The following is a 22,538-nucleotide window of genomic DNA, read 5'->3' as shown; positions in this document are numbered from 1 at the left end:
TGCCCCATGGCATGTGGGATCTTCCTGGACCAGGGCTTGAACCCGTGTCCCCTGTGTTGGCTGGCAGATTCCTAATGACTGCACGACCAGGGAAGCCCCTGACACAGTTTTAAGGTTTGACAGTTACTTTAGATTTCGCTTTTAATTCTGTTTCTTCTCCTATAAAGACTAAGTTATTAACATCTTGAGATGGTTATTAGCTAGATTCCTATAGCTAATAAGTAGCTGACATCATAAATAATTTAATGGTAATAGCTTTACCAACAAATGATAATCTTTGTTTTCACTTATTATTTAAACTCTTGTCTTTAGGAATCTATTCTGGATTTTGACAAACCTCCAAGTGCAATTCCATCATCACAGCCGCCTTCAGCTACTCCAGGTAGCCCAGTAGGTATGTCCTCATTCTTAAGACTTGTTAGACCTACAGCTGTTTTTCCAATTACTTCTTTTACATATAATTTTACTCTAGATTATCTTAAGGTTAAACTATGTCTGTGTGTTAATTTTTTCTAAATGTGTACATATGTTATCAGAGTTACATACAGGTAAATTACCATGAGGATGTTAGTGTACTTAACTGACCAGTTTGCATTTTAGAGAAGGTCTCCAGATAGGTGAATGGAAGTACACAATATTAGTTGTCTTTGCTACTTTTTATATTCTTTTTGGAGTGAATTCTGACTAGAACTGCTTGACTTCTTTCAACTCTGTATGTCTAGTGTGGAGGCTTTTGGATCCTAACTATGAGTGAAATTACATCAGTGGTATTTAGTGCACAGGTTAACACAGTAACTAATGATGCAGCCCAGATCTGAATCTGGTCTGATGCTTCAGACTTTAGGCTTTTTGTTCTACACTAGTTTATCTCAGGTGGAATGACATAATCAAAGCCATAGTTCAGCTGCAGTGAGCAGTAGACACCAACCAGAAGACTGGTCCAGTAATTCCTGGGTAGGGTAAGGAGAAGGAAGAGAAAGTACTTAACAAAAGTGATAGAGATTAATAAGAAGAAACCAAACTGAAACTATGTAATTGAAAAGTATATTTAATTTTACATGATCAAAGAGAAAAAAAAAACTGAAGAGCCAGATGACCCCTGCACTTGTAACTTAAAGTGTATCAGCTAATTACTGCTCATGATAGCTCAGGTTTTATCATCCAGATTACAATTACCAGTTTTCTAAAAGTCATAGTTCTTTTCTTTTGGAAGCCTTGAAATGCTGCTTTTGTCCATTGATGGAACTAGTATCCTTTTCTTCTGTAATCCTCTCTGACTCTTTTTAGAGCTCTACTACAATAGAAAGGACTTGAGAGCTAGTTCTGCCAGATACTGCTTTGTTTTATGAAGTATAAACTTTAGTTTCCACCCAGTTGGTATGCATAAACTTTTCTCCTCCCTCAGTAGTTTACTGTTGATTTCACTCTCTGCAGCATCTACAGAACAAAATCTATCCAATCAAAGTGATTTTCTTCAAGAGCCATTACAGGTAACTTTTCCAGACTGATCTTTCATTTACTCTTCTTTGCTATTCAGGGAGGAAACTCTTGCTTTGGCAAGAATGATCAGACTCGCTGATTCTAATATACCTAATGAAATTATTGAAAATGTTCTAAGGGTATCTAGTTTTTTAGATTAAGTACAGCTGGTTCTCAAAAGATTCCCTAATAAACATGGGGAAGTCATCTGTTATAATAGAGGAGGTTAGCTGATGTTAGTAAGGAAAGAGTAAGCCTGAAGAATTCGGAGGTACTTTGGGAATCTTACTTTGCTGTTGAGCTACCTAAGTCACTTAGTATATTGGCAGAGTAAAGGGTGTAAAGAAAGAAACTAATTTTGCTTAACTCATGGTTAGCCAGTCCCACCCGCCTACATATATCTAACATTCTGATGAACTAATTTTCACAGAACACACTTAGAGTTATAAAGGGACCAGATCATTGAGATCTGTAAATGCCACATTGCATTTCCATCAATAGTAAGTTCAAGATTTGCTAGTTTTCCGGTCATTACTTTAAAAAAATTTTTTTTCTCAGGATCCCTCTGAAAACCTTACGGCAATTTTCTAGACAGCAACTGCTTTGACAGTAGGTTAAATATTTTGATCAGGTGGTTCAGCAGTTGTTGCCTTCCCTTCCAAAAACTTATGAGTAAATACCATTTGTTTACAGTGGTTTATATTTAGTTTAAGATGTAGCTCGGTTTTCAAAATGTGTTTGTGAAGCAGGGTCCCTCACCCCAGTCACTGCTTTAACTAAAGAATTCCATGTTATCTGGTCTAGCTATTAGGTTCTTTATGAGGCTTTCAAGTGACAAGTTAAGATTTTTTTTTTTTTTGGCGGTACGCGGGCCTCTCACTGTTGTGGCCTCTCCCGTTGCGGGGCACAGGCTCCAGACGCGCAGGCTCAGCGGCCGTGGCTCACGGGCCCAGCCGCTCGGCGGCATGTGGGATCTTCCCGGACCGGGACACGAATCTGTGTCCTCTGCATCGGCAGGTGGACTCTCAACCACTGCGCCACCAGGGAAGCCCTAAGATTTTTTTTGATAAACCAATAGTCTGGTAGCTCTCAGGGCATGCCTGTGGGATGGCTACATCAGAATCACTTGGTCACTTTAATAAAAGTACATACAGTTGACCCTTGAACAGTATGCATTTGAACTGCTCGGGTCCACTTACACATGGGTTTTTTCCACCAAATTCGTAGAGTACTACGCCTCACGAATTTGCGTGTCATCCTTGCGCAGGGGCCATGCTAATCTTCTCTGTATCGTTCCAATTTTAGTATATGTGCTGCCGAAGTGAGCACTAAATACATAGAGTACTACGGATCTGAGGTTGGTTTAATCCGAAGTTGTGGAACCACGGGTATGAAGGGTCAACTATGGGACCTGAGCATCTGCGAATTTTGGTATCCATAGTGTGTCTTGGAACCAATTCCCTGTGGATACTGAGGGATGACGGTGTTGTTAGATACCACCTTAGACCTATAGGGTCAGAATTTCCAGGGGTGTCGTCTAGTCATCTGTATTTTTAATCTGCTCCCTGGGTGAATCTGCACATCCATTTTTTGGAACCACTGGCTCAAACATCATGCTTACTCAGCAGTACTTAAAACGAACTCCAGCCAGTCTTCTTAAAGAGCAACAATTTGGAAGGAAGAACTGCCGTAACTTCTAAATAAATACTAATGTAAAGAATGTTTCTTCATCTTTTTTGTTAACGTTTTAACTAAAATTCAAAGTCTTTTAAAGCTTAACTATCAAGTGGGCAAAGTTGCCTTAACTTAGTATCATTGAATTTTTCTTTGGCAATAGAGTTAGTTACGTCCCCACAATAGCCAGTCTCACTTATTTTGGGTGGTTGTCTCATTGTTTTAATGAGAGGACCAGAAGAAAGGCCTACTTTTAGAAACACTACCATTTTATAATAATTCTAATAGTTTGGTCAGATCTAAATTATATCTATTTATTTAGGTACATTAAATGCTCTAAAGGATTTCAAAATTTTCTCCATAAGACCTTTTAAAGGTCTTCCATGAGGCTTTTTAGAACTTGGTCCCCATCTCCTTATCAAGAAGTGGCATATCATGATGAACCCTTCTAGAAGGTCACTGAAACATAACTGTTCTGATATTTGGTTACCATTAATTAGTTTCTATTTAACCCATTTTATTACTTGGGCTTCTGAGAACCACACTGAAATATTTAGATAAAAGGAGTGGATTCACCGACACTTCAGACCTTGCCATTGCTAGAATTTTATGGATCTCTGTTATGTTGTAGTACCTGTTGTGCCGTAGCATTCCTTCCTAGCTCCTCTTAGTTTTTAATTGGTTACAGTTGTCACAGCATTAGTTCCTACTGTGCTTTCTCCCAATTTGTATTTTATACATATTAGTTTTAATTTTTCTTAGAATATTGGTGCTATTGTGATTTATATAGAGCTTATCCTTACTATTTATACTTCTGCCGACTTCTTTAAGACACTGAGAGCACTTAGAGTAAAAGCATAGTTGTCATGATCCCTGGCAGGCCCGTGCCTAGAGCATTAATGTACCCTGGGCTCATCCCATGGAACTGCTATTGAAAGCCTGATAGAAAATCTGACCCCAGATTTCCAGGGCCAAGAGTCTTGGTAAATGAGGATGGGATTAGATGTGTAGCTCTGGTGACTAGGCTTGGAAAGGCAATGTAGCTGACTGCTTGGGTTTGAATCTTAGCTCTTCTGCTTAATTTTAGTGTGACCTTGGGTAAATTAGTTAACTTTCTTTGCTTCTGCCTGATCATGAATAAAATGGGAATAGTTGTACCTATTGCACAGGGTTATTGTTAGGATTAAATATATTAATATGTGTTAAAAGTGTTTAGCATACCATTTGGCACTAGTGATTGCTCAACGAGAGTAATGTGTTAGGAAGCCCAGGGCCCAAGAAATATAAAGTGAACAAAATGTGCCTTTTACAATGTTTTATATCTTCCTGTATTTAGGCTGCTTCTTCTCCAGTTACTTGTAGCTCAAATGCTTGCTTGGTTACTACCGATCAGGCCTCTTCAGGATCTGAAACAGAGTTTATGACCTCAGAGACTCCTGAGGTAATAAGAGACCCATTGTCTTAATTTCTTTTCTGTCTTAAAGAATAGCAGAACCAGTTTATTGTATGAATTACAGGCATAATCAGTTTAATGATTTAACATTTATACCTTACTAATGTTTGCTTTCTATAGATGTTGTAGTCCTGGAACTTATACAGGTAACTCTAACTTTATTGTGACCTTACCGTATAAATGGACTTAATAGTGTATTGCCTTTCCAGATACAATAAATATGTCCAAATTGCTAGTGTCAAAAAAAATGAAAATTTCTACGTAAGGGTAGGGTTAGTTCAAATTTCTCACTATATTCATATTGAAGGACTCCCTAGGAGAAAAATGGTTTCATCCATGTAACGGAAGACTCAATAACTTTATAGTTTTAATATTAGCACTGACTCAATTGGAATGAGTTACATTCTCTTTTTGCCCAATTTTGTCAAAGCATTTTGACAGTATTACGTTTTCCCTCTCAATTTTCAAGTGAAAGTTTTTGCTGTGTTTGAGCAAATCCTTGAGATAGATATAGCAAGATAGGATGATTTTTTGGATTAATTTAGCAATTCTTAGGTTTTATTATTATTTTTTGGTTAACTATTATATGAGAATTTGTGTTCATTGTATAAGAAAGTAAAGGTAAGCATTAGTTTTTATGGTGTTGACTTGGTCTAAATTAAAATTACTTGGTTCCTTATTTTAAGAAGAGGAAGTGTTTGCCACCTAGTGAGTCACAGCTGTCTGCTTCAAAATCTCATTGGTATTGGTTTTTTCATATCTTTTAAAGCATTTGGCTTTATAATCTATTATATTAAGGACTTGCTTATTCCCTTAGTTAAGATTAGCTCAGGTTTGGTTTTCTTTTAGGCAGCTGACCGAGGAATCCACTAATAAGACTTTAAAATAGAGAAAAATTAACACTGACTAAGTAACTAACCCAAGGTTTTTCTTAAGCCTAATTCTTCTGTATACATTTGGAATAATACTAGATTCCGAACTGGAAAATACCATTACAGGGTTTGAAAAGGACTAGGTACTCATAAAAAGTTCAGTCCCTCGTCTGTTAGACTGATTAATAGTAAGATTCTCACTTAGTCAGCAAGCCGTGCAAAGCAAATGCTAGTGTGCATCCTCAGCAATTGAGATTTGAAATTGTAAGCAAAAGCTATTCTTCTGCATGCCTGTGTCCAAATGTCGTCCTATAGGACTTGCTGACTTATGCCAGTCTGGGGTTTAGTGTAAGTTAACTGTTTATTGTATGGCAGGTGATTGGCTGATATTGCATTTCTCCTCCCTAGGCAGCAGTACCCCCAAGCAAGAAACCGTCTTCACTAGCTTCTCCAAATCCTCCCATGTCAAAGGGCTCTGAACAGGGCTTCCAGTCACCTCCAGCAAGTAGTAGTTCAGTAACCATTAACACAGCACCCTTTCAAGCCATGCAGACAGTGAGTATGAAACGTGAATGATGATTGCAGTTCATTATTCCTGTTAAAAAGCTATTGTTTCTCTTACATCTCTTACATTAGGTACTATATGAAAAAATTTGCCTTTTCTATTACTCTTTTTTGGGCTGGTAGAATTTGCATTTGTCCAATGGGAATATTGTTTGTGTGGGAAGAGTATTAAATCCAAAGCCTCAATAATTTTGAATGGAAATTTTATCAGGGCATTTTCCCCTCTGAAAATTAGTGGCAGGCAAAGCTGAGGACCCATATTAAATAAATGAAATGTGAGTGAGAAACATAATTTTCTGTAAATAGCTTAATAATACTAACCATTACTAATATCACAGTAGTAATGTTCCATGGCATCAATAACCTGAAATACAGGGCACATACTTGTGTGTTCTATCACTGTTGAAACTTTCATTTGATTTCATCTTCATCTCATCTGGGTTTTGGAGAATTGTTCAGATTTCTATGGTATTTTGAATTACATATTCCGCTACAAATTGTAGTTTAAAACTTTTTAAGGTGATATTTCAACTAGGTTTGTATGTTTATTCTGTAAACATAGAATAAGTATAAAACTTTTCTTTAGAAAAAAGCAAAAAGTGTTAGCCAATAAGTACCTTTCCTGATGGTGCTTAATGTCCCACTCCAGGTACTTTCGTGTGATGGTGGTGGGAGGGGGCCAGTGGAGTGGTAGTGGAAAGCAGGCACAATGCAGGGAGATGGTCTGGTGAATTTACACCCCTGAATTCACTAATCTTATTAATTCCTGCTTGACCACGTAGCACAGCTTTGTGTCCTTGCTTTCCCACTATCCCTGTCAATCCATCCTACACAGTATTGCCACATTAGTTTTACTAACTTTTTCTTATTCCTAATGAAAAGCAAATATTGGTCCATTATAGAATGAAATTGAAAGTCCTTTGCCTGACACTCAGTAACTTTTGAAGTCTGGTATAACTTGCCAGACTAGTCCCCTGGGCTTGCCTTGTACACTCTTGTCACAATACCTTTTTTTGTGTGGTGTGTGTTTTAAGATTTTTAATTTTAATTTGGAATGAAATACAATTATTCATTCAACAAATTGGAAAATATTAAAACAGTTGACATTATCTAGAGTGGGGAAAGAAGTAAGAAAGTTTTATACACTGCTGATGTGACAGTAAATCATCACAACCTTTTAGGAAAGGCACTTCCTGTTAAAATTTTTTAAAAAGGGTGCATAAAGCCGTGACAGAAGTTTCATCTTGAGGAATCCATACTACAGGAACAAGGGGATTAGTAGCTAAGGATATGCTTCAGTAGCTGAAGATATGTTGTATATAACGGCACTAGAAAGCAATCGCAACAAAACCAATCTGAATTGGAGACTATCTGAACGTCTGTTAACTGGGAAATGATTGACTAAATTATGGTATTTCCAATTCTATGGCTCATTCATTCACTCACGGTATATATTTTTCGAGGCAGGCATTGTTTTACTGTATGCCAGGCATTGTTCTAGATACTGGGGGTAAGGAAGTGAATAATACAGATTTGTCCCCTTTATCATGAAGCTTACATTCTATGTGTGTGTGTGTGTGTGTGTGTGTGTGTGTGTGTGTGTGTGTGTAGCAAGGGAGAGACAAAAATGATAAATGATAATAATAATAACAGCAACAATAAAACAAGTCCGTTAACCTTTAGAATAATTGCCTGTTTCTAGAGGCAGGTACCTTGGGTTTTTCAGTGAAAAAATTACATCCAGATTTTTATTCTGCTTTGAAATCTTTGTGTCCTGATTAGTTGCTCCTGGTGTGTCTTCTCATTGTATTTTGGAAATTTTTAATAGCACTTACCCTACTTTATTTTTATGCTTTTTAAGTGAAACTTCAGACTTTATCTGGATTTCCCTAGTTTTTCCACCAGTGTTCTTTTTCTTTTCCAGGATCCCTTGCAGGGTGCCACATTGCATCACAATACCTTTTTGCTCATGCCACTCTGTCTTCTCTACCTGTTTGGATTCTATCCAGTATAAATTGGTTCTTATTTGTTTGCTTACTCATTTATTCAATAAACAGGTAGTTATGAAGCCAGGCACTGTTCTTAGGGGTTGTAACAATGGAGAATAGACAGGTCTTTGTGCTTAAGAAGCTTATACTTTATTATGGAGGTGGGAGGGCTAGAGAGAAAAATATTCATATATATATTATATCAGATGCTATGTGTTGTGAGGAAAAATGGAGCAGGATAAGGGGGCTAGAGAGTAACAGAAGTGCTATATTATAGATGATGACCAGAGTCTGGACAGATCATTGCCTGCTACATGGTAGAAATTCAGTAAATGGCAGATTTTTTCATTTGTTTTCAGTTTCTGAAGTACCCTTTTCCCCTATATAGCTTTCATTCTCAGGAAGCATTATTACAACGTAATAGCAGGAGAGTTAATTTTTGTGCTTGGTTTAACTGCTGTCAGAAATCAAATAGAAATTTGGTGTCTTTACTATGGTAAAATATGCATAAACATAAAGTTTACTGTTTTAACTGTATTTAAACGTATAATTCAACGGCATTAAGTACATCCACAGTGTTGTACAGCCATCACCACTATCTACTTCCAAAACTTTTTCATCGTCCCCTCCCCCGTCCTAGCCCCTGGTAACTTCTATTCTACTTTGTCTCTATGAATTTACCTATTCTTAGGTACCTCATATAAGTGGAATCACGGTATTTGTCCTTTTGTATCTGGCTTATTTCAGTTAGCGTAGAATTTTCAAGGTTCATCCATGTTGTAGCATGGATCAGAATTTCATTCTTTTTTATGGTGATATAACATTCCATTGTATGTATGTACCACATTCTGTTTATCCATTCGTCTGCTGATGGACACTTGGGTTGTTTCCATCTTTTGGCTATTATGAATAATGCCACAAACATTGGTGTACAAATATTTGAGTCTCTGCTTTCAGTTCTTTTGGGTATATGCCTAGAAGTGGAATTGCTGGATCATATTCTACTTGGTAATTCTACTTGGTAAATGGGAATTCCGCATTTAGCTTTTTGAAGAACCGCTGTACTGTTTTCTGCAGTGGCTGCACCATTTTACGTTCCCACCAGCACTGCACTGCCACTGAGGGTGGCAACTGTACCACACCTTCAGCAATACTTAGATTTTCTGGGTTTTTTTTTTAAAGTAATAGCCATCCTAATGGGTATGAAGTGGAATCTCATTGTGGTTTTGATTTATATTTGTCTAATGACTAATGATGTTGTGCATCTTTGCATGTGCTTATTGGCCATTTATCTTCTTTGAAGAAATGTCTATTCAAGTCCTTTGCCCATCAAATAGAAGTTTTTGAATGTTGCAGAGTTTTGCTGAATGTCACCTTTAATTGTTTTCTATAAAACTTCACAAATGACTCAGTGTACCCTGTCTTTTAAGGTATTTAATGTTAATGCACCTCTGCCTCCACGTAAAGAACAAGAAATAAAAGAATCCCCTTATTCACCTGGCTACAATCAGAGTTTTACTACAGCAAGTACACAGACACCACCCCAGTGCCAACTGCCAGCTATACACGTAGAACAAACTGTCCTTTCTCAAGAGACTGGTAAGATCTTTGTGTATCATATTTTGAAGACTTAGATGAGAGCTAATTAAACGGAAAGCAAGTCTGTAGTGACACTTGAGATGTTCTTTCTTGACTAGTAAGCCTTATCTTTTCACATGTTCAAGTATTGAGAAACACTTAATGCTTTTTCGTCTCTTTAGTTAAGTTCACTTATTACTTTTAACTTTTGTAGAGGTGGAACTTAGATGGTTGATTTAACCTTGAAGTAGGCTTTTATTTTTAAACCTGATCGCTTTGATTACCATCAGCAGTGGTAGAGGTGCATAAGGCACTATCCAGCTGCTTCTATGAAGGTTTTGAAACCATTCTGTTAACTCCGTGTTAGCACAGATGGCTATCTGGCCTTTTTTCTTCCCTCTTGTAATAAAGCATTGATTAATGTGAAGGTATAATTTAGTATGCTTATTCTACTCTTTGATTAGAGATGGGAGACACTTTTGATTGTTCATGCTATTCTAATACGTACATGAAAGAATAGCAACTTTGTAGTTATTTCCCAATCTAAGAAGCACTTGTAGATTTTTACTGTTGGTATTTCAGGCCCCTATTGGGTTTTCTAAAACTTAAGCTGGAGCAAACGAATTGCTTGGTTAATCACAAGAGGTAGTAAATGTAAATCCCTGGACCTAGCCACAGATGACCTCATTCTCTTCTCGCCTGTACTGTGAAAACATAGGGCAGGTGATTTACATAAAGGATACTTTTTTGTCATAATCCTTTTCAATTACAGTATTAATAAGAGATTTTCTTTTACTCCTCGATCTGGCATATTTAGCCTGTTTTTTTCCTTTAATTGTGGTAAAATATACGTAACATAAAATTCATCATTTTAAACATTTTTAAGTGTACAGGTTTTATGGCATTAAGTACATCCAGGTTGTTGTGCAGCCACCACCACCATTCATCTCTAGGAATTTTTCATCTTCCCCCTTTAACACTAACTCCCCATTTCCCTTTCCCTGTAATCCCTGGCAACCAGCATTCTACTCTGTGAATTTGACTGCTCTAAATACTTAACTTATATAAGTGGAATCATAGAGTATTTGTCCTTTTGTAACACCATAATGTCTTCAAGGTTCATCCGTGTTGTATTGTAGAATGTGTCAGAGTTTTCTTCCTTTCTAAGACTGAATAATATTTTATTACTTAGAGATATATATATATAGAGAGAGAGATATCTGTGTCTCTCTCTATATATACACATACATATCTATAGCATCTGTTTTTTTAAAAAAGGGAGAAAGTTGTATTAAAGGTTTTGATATACACTGACTTCTAAGTATAAAGAATATTAAACTTTTATTACCATTTAACTCTTGGACTCTAAAACTGTTTCCTTAAGCAGCAAGTTATCCTGATGGAACTATTCAAGTAAGCAATGGTAGCCTTGCCTTTTACCCAGCACAGACGAATGTATTTCCCAGACCCTCTCAACCATTTGTCAATAGCCGGGGATCTGTTAGAGGATGTACTCGTGGTGGGAGATTACTAACCAATTCGTATCGGTCCCCTGGTGGTTATAAAGGTATGCTCTGAATACAATTTGTATGTTTACTTGACTCAAACTGTTTTTACTTTACCTTGTTCCTTTTTGTGGTTTCTATTTATAATGTAGTAGAGAATTCCCTATTCCTACAAAATATGGTATTTCTAATATGTCTATTGTCTATAACAGAGGAACTCTTTGAATGAAAAACAGATCGATCCTGTGACTTACTGAAGTGAAAGGTTGAGCATTTTGGTTTTCTTCCAGGGATGAATTTTGGTTTTCATATTTGAATAATTTCTTTCTTCTGTTAATTGACTTGGCTGGCTCAAAACATGTCATATTTAAGACAGTGCCCATTTCCTAGTTATCAGAGTATACCACAGATGAAAACTTTGAGACAATAATAGTGATACGCTTTTAAGTTAGATATGGTTCCAAATATTCTAGTCACTGCTGGTATTAGCAGAAGTACTCTAGACCAAGGCCTTAACCACCATCCTTTCCCAACCCCACCTGCATCCCAGCAATAGTAAATTTCTACAGTTGGCTTGTTTGAAGTCTGTGATATTTTTATAAATGTGTGTTTTATTGTGGAAACAGTATTATGGAGTTTGCTTAAAGAAGGCATAAATGTAATGATGGCTTTATAGGATCAATTTAACTTTCCAAGTGATATAGAACAGACTATTTAAGAGTTTAGTGTAATTTTGCCCATAATTTTATGTAAGTTGTTTGTTTATTAGGTTTTGATACCTATAGAGGACCTCCTTCAATTTCCAATGGAAATTATAGCCAGCTACAGTTCCAAGCTAGAGAGTATCCTGGAACACCTTATTCCCAAAGGGTAAGAATAATTGTTATAACTGAACAATAGTACAATTGATGTGAAGCTGGTGACTAAACTATAGCAGAGTCGTAATTTGTTTTGTAAAGACACGCTTGTAACTATGGAGAGTGGATCTGGAAGCTTTTCTAATAACCCAAGTAGGGTACATGAGAACTGCCTGTTACATGGAACTTAGGAGGTCTTAAGGACTTTATTAAGTTTGCATTAACTCATTTACTCCACCATCCTATAAGAGAAACTGGAGTTCAGAAACAAGTAACTTATCTAAGGTCACTCAGCAAGTAAATGATAGAACTAAGATTAGATGCAAGTTTCTCAACTCCAGAGCCCATGGTCTTTACTATATTGCCTTCAGTTTAACTTTTTTAGATATCAAGTATAGGAAAGTCCTTTTTTGTAAGTTTGATTTTTTTGGTTTATTCTTGATTGACTAGTTCAGCAGATTTTCTTTACTATATATGATAAAAGACTGACAGGAGGATGGTAGACATTCCACTTAACAGCCCTTGGGAACTCCCCGTCATTGGTCATGTATGGATATGAATTTATACTACATTAGCATTTTCAGTTTTGAAGTTTTACAAGCCTTTAAGTATGTATGTGGTATTTTACTGAGCTCTGTTGTTAATATACAAAGGAGCTTATGGTTACATGAGGTAAGATAGATGTCTATACAGAGGCAGTATTGAAGAACACACCTTGGAAAACACACCAGGTCACCTAAATGACTTGGGTTTGACCCCTGATCTCACCAGTTACCTCTTTGTGTGACCTTGGGCCTGTTACATAAACTTTCTGAGCTTTAGTTCCTTATCTGTTAGGTGAAGACTCATCTGTTTGAGTTACTTATCTTACTCTGGAGTGTTGAGGATTACTCTGTGAGGGATTCTGAGGATTAAATGAAGTCATATACATAAGTGCTTTGCATATATCAAGGATGCAAATATTAAATGTTATTACTTGATTGTCACGTACTGTGTGTGCAGGGAAAACTTTGATTAATGCGATCTTTCAGTAATGGAGCTATGTGTTCTTAATACCAGTATTCTAATATTTTTGTGTGCTGCTTTAAATTTCCTCCTGAGGAAACATAAGATATCAATGATAGTAGTGCTGTTGGGAAGAGGGTTAGGAGTTTGGGGTAGGAAAATTAATTATTATTTTTACTGTATACATTCTTGTCCTGTTCAAATTTTTTATTACATGTATTGATATTAATCTGATTGCATCATTAATTATTCTTTTCGTGACTTGCATGGGGGCTGACTTTCACCATACTTGGGAGTCAGTTTGAAATGTTGCCTCTTGAACATTTTTTCTTAAAGATTCCAGGCAATAATATGTTCATACGTTAAATTCTTATCAATTTCCCTGTCAAAACAAAACCAAACCCTAACATAGTTTGTAATTGTCTTCACACTTTGGTTTATAAATAGAGCAAGATTGAAATTGTCTGTATTTTTGCTTTATCATCTCCTTTTATATTGAGATGAGGCACAGAGCACCAGGACATATTTCTGAATTTCCCTCATTACCTAGCATTGTGTCTTTTACGTAGTGTTCTCTAAATGCTTTCTTGTTTTTGCAAGTATTAGCATATCTAATTTGTCAGGTTAATTAACAGATGAAGCAAATATTGCTACTGTGACTCTTGCTTTAGTTGTTTTTCTTGGTGTCATCTGAGCCCTTTTGGTTGCTGGAGAAGGCTAGACCAAGGGCTAGGAGGACTTAGTCTTACAAATGTATCTGCCAATAATAACTAATTACTGTTTTGCATTTTTGGTGCTAAAGTAAATATTATGTGTTCATTTTAGGATAATTTCCAGCAGTGTTACAAGCGAGGAGGAACATCTGGTGGTCCTCGGGCAAATTCTAGAGGTAAGGATAATTAATTGAGGAGTTTATTTACCCAAAACATACCTCTAGATCTTTCTTCATCCTTTGTCAAATTCTCCCCAAAGTATATTAGCATTTACCTTTTGAGGTTTTCAGTTTGCTTAAATGTTGTACTGAAGATCTGAGGGAGATATTAGACTACTAGAAAGGCTGTGGAAATCATTTGTCAATTTACGTGTGTATGTGTTTTAAATTTGCTTGACACCATAATTTAACCTTAGATACATATTCACTGTGCTAACTTGATATAGTTTCAGGTGATATATCAGGATGGTGGTTTTGGAATAATGGGCACTTCTAGATACTCTAGTGCCCCTTAGTACATTGATAGATAGGAATAAACAACAATTAAGACACAATGACTTGAACAAAAGCAGGATACTTTTAATACTTCTTAAAATGTGAAGGTACTATTAAAAGCTTCAGTGTAATTGAGAAGATCAAGAATTACTGAAGATTAACTTTGTCACAAGAAAAGAGAAGCTTTTCCTTTTAAGAAAGTAGCCACTATTCACATTATCTTTGCCCTCTATCTGAGCAGTGTTTTTGTACAATACTGAAAACATTGAAATTTTATGATACCACATTAACTTAGAAATAAAGAACAAGCATTTATTATGGGGCTTAGTACCATAACAAAATATGTTTGAATGTCTAGTAGGCTAGTAGTTCCAGAAGTTGCTACTTTCATGTAATCTCAGTTTTCTTGAGTCCTTCTCCATTAGATACTTAGAGTAGATTTATCACTGAGGAATTAAGAACTCAGAATTATGGGAGAAAGGTAAAGAATTAAAGAGTGTTCACACCTGGGTTTTAGACTCTGCTAACCATAACTACTGTTAAGTTATCCAACCTTTGGGGGCCTCATTTTTTTAATATTAAAAAAAAATGAGGCTACTGGACAAAATCATCATCCAGGTCCTTTCTGGCTTTAGAATAGTAGTAGAAAAGCCTATTGTCAGAGAAATCTAGAAGAGTATACTGTAGCTATACTTTATTGCTTTTTAAAAAAAGATTTACTATAAAATGTATTTTTATCTGTATTTCAGTAGCCGACTAATGCTAAATATTGTGTTCAAAGCTAACTGCTTCATTATGAGAAACTCACTGTTGCTAATAAAACAGCAGGGTGGAGTGATTCTTCTCAGGTGAGCAGCCCAGAAAGAGACAACGAAACCTTTAACAGTGGTGACTCTGGACAAGGAGACTCCCGTAGCATGACCCCTGTGGATGTGCCAGTGACAAACCCAGCAGCCACCATACTGCCAGTACACGTGTATCCCCTGCCTCAGCAGATGCGAGTTGCCTTCTCAGCAGCCAGAACCTCCAATCTTGCCCCTGGAACTTTAGACCAACCTATTGTGTTTGATCTTCTTCTGAACAACTTGGGAGAAACTTTTGATCTTCAGCTTGGTAGATTTAATTGCCCAGTGAATGGCACTTATGTTTTCATTTTTCACATGCTAAAGCTGGCAGTGAATGTGCCACTGTATGTCAACCTCATGAAGAATGAAGAGGTCTTGGTATCTGCCTATGCCAATGATGGTGCTCCAGACCATGAAACTGCTAGCAATCATGCAATTCTTCAGCTGTTCCAGGGAGACCAGATATGGTTACGTTTGCACAGAGGAGCAATTTATGGAAGTAGTTGGAAATATTCTACGTTTTCAGGCTATCTTCTTTACCAAGATTGAAAGTCAGTACAGAATTGACAATAAAAGGATATGGTGTTCTGATTAGTGGGAATAAAGGAAAAGTAGTCCTTGCCCTTCTGACAGATTGGTTTAGGAAAATGTTTTCATTCCTAGAGGAAGGAGGAGGTCCTTACTTTTTTTTTTTCCTCCCCATGGTGAAAAATTTCAAGCTGAATGACAATTAGCACTAATCTGGCACTTTATAAATTGTGATGTAGCCTCGCTAGTCAAGCTGTGAATGTATATTGTTTGCACTTAATCCTTAACTGTATTAACGTTCAGCTTACTAAACTAACTGCCTCAAGTTCAGGCAAGTTATAATGCCTTGTTGTGCCTCAATAAAAAAGTTACATGCACCTTCAGTGTTCTTACTTGATTAAACATTTAGTTAAGAAGTAAAATGTTTAATTTTTAGTGTTCACACTGGTAACTCTTGAATGGGAATCTATTCATGGGTTCATACTATTATTTTAAAATAAGGCTTTTATATATAACAGCTCCTTTTAGAGTTACTTTTCTCTGTTATTATACATATCATTCATCAAAAGATTTCATGTTTTCCACTGGCCAAATCACATATTCTCCTTGAAGCTGTTTTGCAGTAGGGTGTTTTATCCTTTAGTTAGCTATCTTCAAGTACCTATGATATGAATAACAATACAAGGTACAGTACGCAATACATGGGTAATACTACTGGTCCGCCATCAGTAAGGCTTATGCTTTCTAGTGGATTCTTAATTTGAGTAGGTAAAATATTTAGTCATCAAAAAGCAAAGGTCTGTGGTCGTGCAATGCTGTATTTGAGTGCGGATTTTGCCACTTAGTAACTGATCTTGGGCAAGTTATTATACCTCAAAGATTTTTTTTAAAGACCATTTCCCGAAATGCAAAATGGGCATGATAGATCAGCCTCAGGGCAGTTGTGAAGTTCAACTAAGAATTTATCCAAAAGACTTTACACAGTGCCTGGCACATAAGCATTTAATAAATGTTAGATGCTGTAATTGTGTTTTTCTCATTCGGAAAACTTTAGGGTGCTGTGTGTATGTACTGTCTCGTATGCAGTGTAGCAGGCAATGCCAGAGGTTAGTATCCATTCTAGACATACATCCTCACGTCTCAATTTAAGTTTGTCTATGATTCTTACTACTAAGAACTTAATAATATGTTTCTCAATTACTTTAAAGAATAGTAATTCAAAATAAACATTTTGATCGAATATTCCAGAGTTTATTAAGGGTTGGAGAAAGGGCATTCTTAGCCTGCAACCAAGCAGGTCACTTGCTGAGGCAGAAAGTTCTTGTTTTGATCCTCCGCTCACTCTGTGTTGTTAAATAATCTCAGGAAGATGTAAGAGCATTAAATTATTATGGTTAATATTTTTGAGCTAGGTGTGGGTTCAGCAATTAAATCCTTAAGCCTTGTTTAATTCTGTGGTGTTAAGTGTTAGTACAGTGCTCTCAAGAAAGAGGATGTAATGTGATTCACTATTTAACAGAACTTTTTCAATTCATGGTAAGTACTTTGTGAGTTAGGGATATTAGTATTCCAGTTAAATAAATTAGTTCATGGCTTTTATGTCCAGAACACAAAATGAAAAGTATGCAGGAAAGCAGAAATATGATTGGATGCTTGAGGGGAAAACTTGATGTTTAAGAACAGTTGTTGATCAAGTTCAATGAGGCCTTTCTCAGTCTTTTTTAGCCACTGTTTTCTGCTGCATTAGGGTCTTCAGCTTAGTCTTTTGTCCTGCACATGATCGACATTTATTGAAAAAATATTGTGAATGACTCTTTGTATTTTTTAAGGTAAGTGTCCAACAGGAAGAGATTGATTAACTAGGGTATCCCTTCATGATAATACTCATGTTTTAGGAGAGTATTTTAAATGAAATACTATTTCTCTAAGTGTAAAGACAATAAACTAGAAAATTATTCTTAGACTTAAGGAATGAATGGACAAGATCTTTCATTCTGAAGCAGTGTAACTTTTGAAGACACAGTTCTTCTGGAAGCTTTTAGTAAAAGTCCAGATGTCTTTACAGAAAGATGTACACATGCAGATTTTAGATACCTTTGCAGGAGATGTAATGGGGATCCATAGATAAGTAAAGCACATTTAGGGACCTTGTATAAGGAACTTATATTTTACTGAGAGGATCTTGTTGTAGGTATGACTGAAGTGGAAAGGCATTCCATAAAATTACTATGTATCTCTGAATATATAGATTCTTAGTTGTCTTACGGGAGGTGGAGATAGGGGAGATAAAGTAAGTTTTTCTATTTTCTATAGATAGATTTTCTATAAATTCACCTCTGAGTTTCCTTTCACTTTAAATCTTTTAGTCTTTTGTTAAATGAATTCTCCCTTAAGAATTGTGAGCTACTGACTCTTACCTCCTCTAAAGTTATTTAGTGAGTAAATGCAGGTATTTAAAGCAGGAAATATTTTTGAGAGGTTTGCTCACTTGCCTCCCATACCAAGTATCTTGTCAACCATTCCATTTTTAAATTGAAACTTTCTAAACTCCATAATAGCTACAATTTTACAGTGCTTTGACATCACATACTGTGTTTTTATACTTCAGTCTTCCCTGTTTGCAAAGTTTTATTCCTTTATTGACTGATGTTCTGTTGTGATCCTTGTGATAACTAGGATGATATTTTATGTATTTTACAAGGCATAAAGTATTTTATATGCCAGATAATTTTTGGCATATAGACGTTAAAGTTTTTCCATATGAATTCCACTCTGCTCCCACGCCAAACACTTTATTTTGATGAAAAAATTTTGAGTTGTCTCTCCAAGTCCTCCAGATAATGCTAATGTTATCTCAGGGGTATTCTTTTTATTTATTTATTTATTTATTTATTTTTGGCTGCATTGGGTCCCCGCCGCTGTGCACGGGCCTTCTCTAGTTGCGGAGACAGTTGCATTGGGTTGCATTGGGTCTACGTTGCCGTGCGTAGGCTTCTCACTGCCGCGGCCTCTCTTTTTGCTCTAGAGCACAGGCTCAGGAGCTGTGGCCCACGGGCCCAGCTGCTCTGCGGCATGTGGGATCCTCCCAGACCAGGACTCAAACCCGTGTCCCCTGCACCAGCAGGCGGACTCCCAACCACTGCGCCACCAGGGAAGCCCTCAGGGGTATTCTTAATTGCCACTTTAATGATTAGGCTGATATCTTTGTCCTCATTTTTCAGCTTTTGGGCAAGTGTTGACAAACTGATAGGTACAGCTCACTTGCTACCAGTGCAAGACTCTGAATGCCAGATGATAAAATATTGTTACCCATTATCAATATCAAGAGGCCTTAGGCTCACTAATTGTAAGTTAAGCATTATTATTTTATTCATTTTATTTCAAAGGCCTTATATGTTGAAATAAATTATTAATTTAGGTGGGTTTTAATTTACCATAAAACCCAAATAGGTGGGTTATCTGATTTGTACCTGGCTCAGGGGCTACAAAGATCAATGTTCAGACACATCAAGTATATCAGTTTTATCCATTTCATCTGCTGAGAGCAAATCTCTTGAATTATTTCTCTGATTTCTATCACACTTCTGTTTTTTTTTTTCTGTTCTGTATCTGGAAATCTTACTATTCAGAAGCTAAACCTCCTTGGACAAGTTATTTAATCTCATCTTTTCTATTGTTTCTAAGTTTCACTTTCTGGAAGATTTCCTTGATTTTGTCTTCTGACCTTTTTACAGAGTTTGAAATTTCTGCTGCGTTTAAAATTTATAAGTACACATCTGTTATCCTGAATGTTCCTTACATGTGTATTCCATTCTTGTTTTGTGATTGCACTATTGTCTAAGGATAGTTGGTTTTCTTAAAGTTTTCTTCCCTCCGTAGTCTATTTCTGCACTTCGTTTGTCCTAGTCTTATATCTGTATTGTTACATTTGCTCAGAATCTTGTGATTATTTGTTGACTGTTGATATTTAAGAATGTGATTGGAAGCTTTGAGTGCAGAGGTGGGGCTTGTTGGTCTTGGGGTTTGTAGTAGCATGATTTTTGTGGGGGAGAACACCAATGTGGAAGTAGGGAGGAGCTTTCTAAGTGGGGCACAAAACCCAGAAGCCGTAAAAGATGGATAAATTTGACACATAGAATTTATTCCCCTAAAACTTGTTAGGGGAAACAATGTCAAAAGACAAATACTGCCTGCAGTGGGAGAAAATCGAAAAAGATGGCCCAAAAAAGGAGCCACAGAAGTGAAGAGACAGTTCATATGCGCTTACAAAAAAAAAAAAACAAAAAAAAAATACAGTAAGCATATGTAAAGTGCGTATTTTGGCAAGCATGTGGGAAAAGGGGCACTCATAGTGTAGATGGTAATAAAATTGGTACTTTTTGGAGAGAGAAAGTATATGCTTTCTAACCCAGAAATTCCACTGCTAGGAATTTACAAGTAGTTTTGGAATTATGCCAAGGTACATGCATAGAGATACTGTGTATAGCATTAATTATAACAGCAAGAACTGGAGAAACAACCTAGATGCCTGTCAGTAGGAAATTGGTTAAGTCAGAAGAGAAGAATATAGATCAGTGTGTGCAAAATGTCATTTATGTAAAAATTCCTAAAAGCACATATATGTGATTACTTGAATTATTTTTTTTTTCTGGTAGTATGTACAAAACTTGATAGTGTTGGCTTTAAGGAAAAGGGGTTGTAGTAGGTATTTTTCATTCTGCATATTACTATAGAACTTTAAATGTACATATCACTTTTTGTTAAAAATTTTAAAGATAAAATGGTAGATTGCTATGGTACTTACCCTGCTTTGTCTTTCCTTGGCTAGAGCTTGAGGGTCTGCTTTAATTATCATTAAGCCTGGGATAACGCATGGAAGAGTTACCGTAAAAACCTTTCACCTTTCACTAATATTGGCATTTCACTTCATACAGAGTACTCTCATTTGTGTAATCTTATTTGATCTTCACAGTGGTCCTGGTGAGGTAGATGCTTTTCTAGGGGATAAGAAAATTGGGACTCTTGGAGATTGACTTTCTAAGACCACTAGCAGTAGTGCCTGAGCCAGGCTTTGAGTCCAAATACAAGTGCGGCCTTTCTTACCGTACTCGTTGCTCTTCCTTAGTTCTCAGGTGTGGATGCTTTCACCGTATTTTCCATTGCTGTTTTGCACACTGATGTTTTAGATGTACTACTCAGCTTTACTAGAGCAGAATAAACACTGTGAACTGGATAAACTGGACCCAGTTAAGGCTGTCATAAGTTATCATTTCTTGTATGTCCTGAATTTGAACAGGATGACTCCTTTTCCAATGTGAAATGTGAGAAGCCTGAGGAAATGAAGGAACAGAATATTTTGAGGAAAAAACTGATTTGAAAGTACATATTTCATTTTCAGTCTTAGTTAATACCACTCTCTTTAGCTTCTATGCCTTCCGCCCACTACTACCATTTTAGTTTCTTGGAGATGGAAGTTTCTGGCTTCTGATCAGAAACTTCCTAACCCCCTATTACTTTAGCTTATATATACTGATATTTTGTTTTTAAAAAATTCTTCTTTAACTGAGAGGTCTGTCATTCTTCTAGAAAATTCTATTCAGGGCTTTTGGTTACATGTGACAGTTTAAAGGAGATTACCATACCATTGACTTTATTATACTAACAAAATACTGAAGACCTTACATTATTAGATGTATGTACGTACTCTTGCCTGTTTTTCAGGTGCTATGATGTAGAGCTCTGCCAATATAGACCCTTTTGAAGTAGAGGCATTTAATCAAAATTAACGTACTGTATTCACTTACAGATCATTTAAATGGTTTAAGAGATACATTATTAAACTTACAGGTAGAGACTTCTGTGCATTGGGTTTTAACTCCCATTTTGTCTTTACCGTATGGACTAGATTCAAGCCTGCTAACACAGACCAGCAGTTGAGCTGCTGCCAACAGATGGGGAGGACAACTGTGTGATATTCCATTTAGATGACTGAAATGTTAAATCTCAAAAAAGGCCACAGTGGCAGTGCTTGGAGTGAAAATTGCTTTCTGTAATTTGAGCTGTAATCATGCCAGTTATCCTCTGTGCTATATTTCTAGGATAATGTCATCCATTTCTATGGTGTCAACTAACCTATATACACAGATGACTCACAGTTCTCTAACTCCATCCCTTTCTCCTTCCTCTAACCCCCTGCCATAGCTTCCTCCTTCTCACCTAGCTCTTCTGTGAGAGCCAGAAGTCAGTTTCTGATTGTCACTGGAAATCTCCACTTGTATAACCCATAAGCACTTCGAGTTCAACATGTCCAAAGACAAACTCATCTTCCCTCCAAAATATAATACTCCTTCCATTTTCCCATAGGTCATCAAAGCCTGATACTCTAGAATCATTTTTGAGTTCCCTTTGCTACTTTGTGTATCAGTCACAAATTTCTGATGCTTCAGCCTGCGAAATGTCTCATATCTGTCCTACCTTCTTTATTCCTACTGTGCATATCCTGTTTCAGACCCCTTATCTCTCTCACATTCATTCATTTATTCACTACTTATTAATTGCTTATTATGTGTCAGGCATAGTGTGAGACTGTCTCACTATGTCTCATTTATCAAAGGTTGAATAAGGTCTCTCCTCTCTCCTTAATAGAATACAATCATAATAGTTAATATTGAACATGTACCATGGGCAATGTACTTATATCATTTAGTCTTCACAGTGTCTTTTGGAAGCAGATGAGGAAACAGGCACAGAGAGGTAAGCCGTATGCAAACCATGATACTACAACAAGACAATACAGCTCGCTCAAATTCTACCTTAAACAAGGTGAATGTGTTAATAAATATAGACATCCTCTCACATTGTGCATAGTAGTAAAAAAAAGGGACTCATAAACAACGAGCCGTTTCTAAGTTAAAGATATAGTTTAGGGAAAGCAACTTTAAAACACTTGCAAAGAAATCTGAGAGCAGAATCAGATGCTTGGT

General features: G+C 36.5%; 1 protein-coding gene and 1 non-coding gene across 30 annotated transcripts in view; one reads left to right on the top strand and one right to left on the bottom strand.

The window, feature by feature from the left end:
* Positions 1-15,932, top strand: part of CAPRIN2 (caprin family member 2) — a 42,135-nt gene extending 26,203 nt beyond the window's left edge. For 6 of the 29 annotated variants that reach the window (XM_033430146.2, XM_033430148.2, XM_049694163.1 and 3 more), the window contains 9 exons: positions 313-394; positions 1,435-1,490; positions 4,490-4,594; positions 5,887-6,033; positions 9,461-9,629; positions 10,993-11,175; positions 11,883-11,983; positions 13,801-13,864; positions 15,008-15,932. In XM_033430146.2, the coding sequence (XP_033286037.1) occupies positions 313-394; positions 1,435-1,490; positions 4,490-4,594; positions 5,887-6,033; positions 9,461-9,629; positions 10,993-11,175; positions 11,883-11,983; positions 13,801-13,864; positions 15,008-15,576 (1,476 nt within the window). In that variant the 3' untranslated portion in view covers positions 15,577-15,932. Of the gene's footprint in view, positions 1-312; positions 395-1,434; positions 1,491-4,489; positions 4,595-5,886; positions 6,034-9,460; positions 9,630-10,992; positions 11,176-11,882; positions 11,984-13,800; positions 13,865-14,931 lie in introns of all 29 variants that reach the window. The other 23 variants (XM_049694152.1, XM_049694151.1, XM_012533419.3 and 20 more) reach the window with 18 other exon arrangements.
* Positions 2,702-2,808, bottom strand: LOC117201740 (U6 spliceosomal RNA). Its single transcript, XR_004483830.1, has one exon. It is a non-coding gene; the product is annotated as a U6 spliceosomal RNA (small nuclear RNA).
* Positions 15,933-22,538: the final 6,606 nt, after the last annotated feature.

Source organism: Orcinus orca, chromosome 11 (assembly GCF_937001465.1).
Source record: "Orcinus orca chromosome 11, mOrcOrc1.1, whole genome shotgun sequence".
Lineage (NCBI taxonomy): Eukaryota > Metazoa > Chordata > Mammalia > Artiodactyla > Delphinidae > Orcinus > Orcinus orca.
This window is presented reverse-complemented; position numbering and strand designations above follow the sequence as displayed.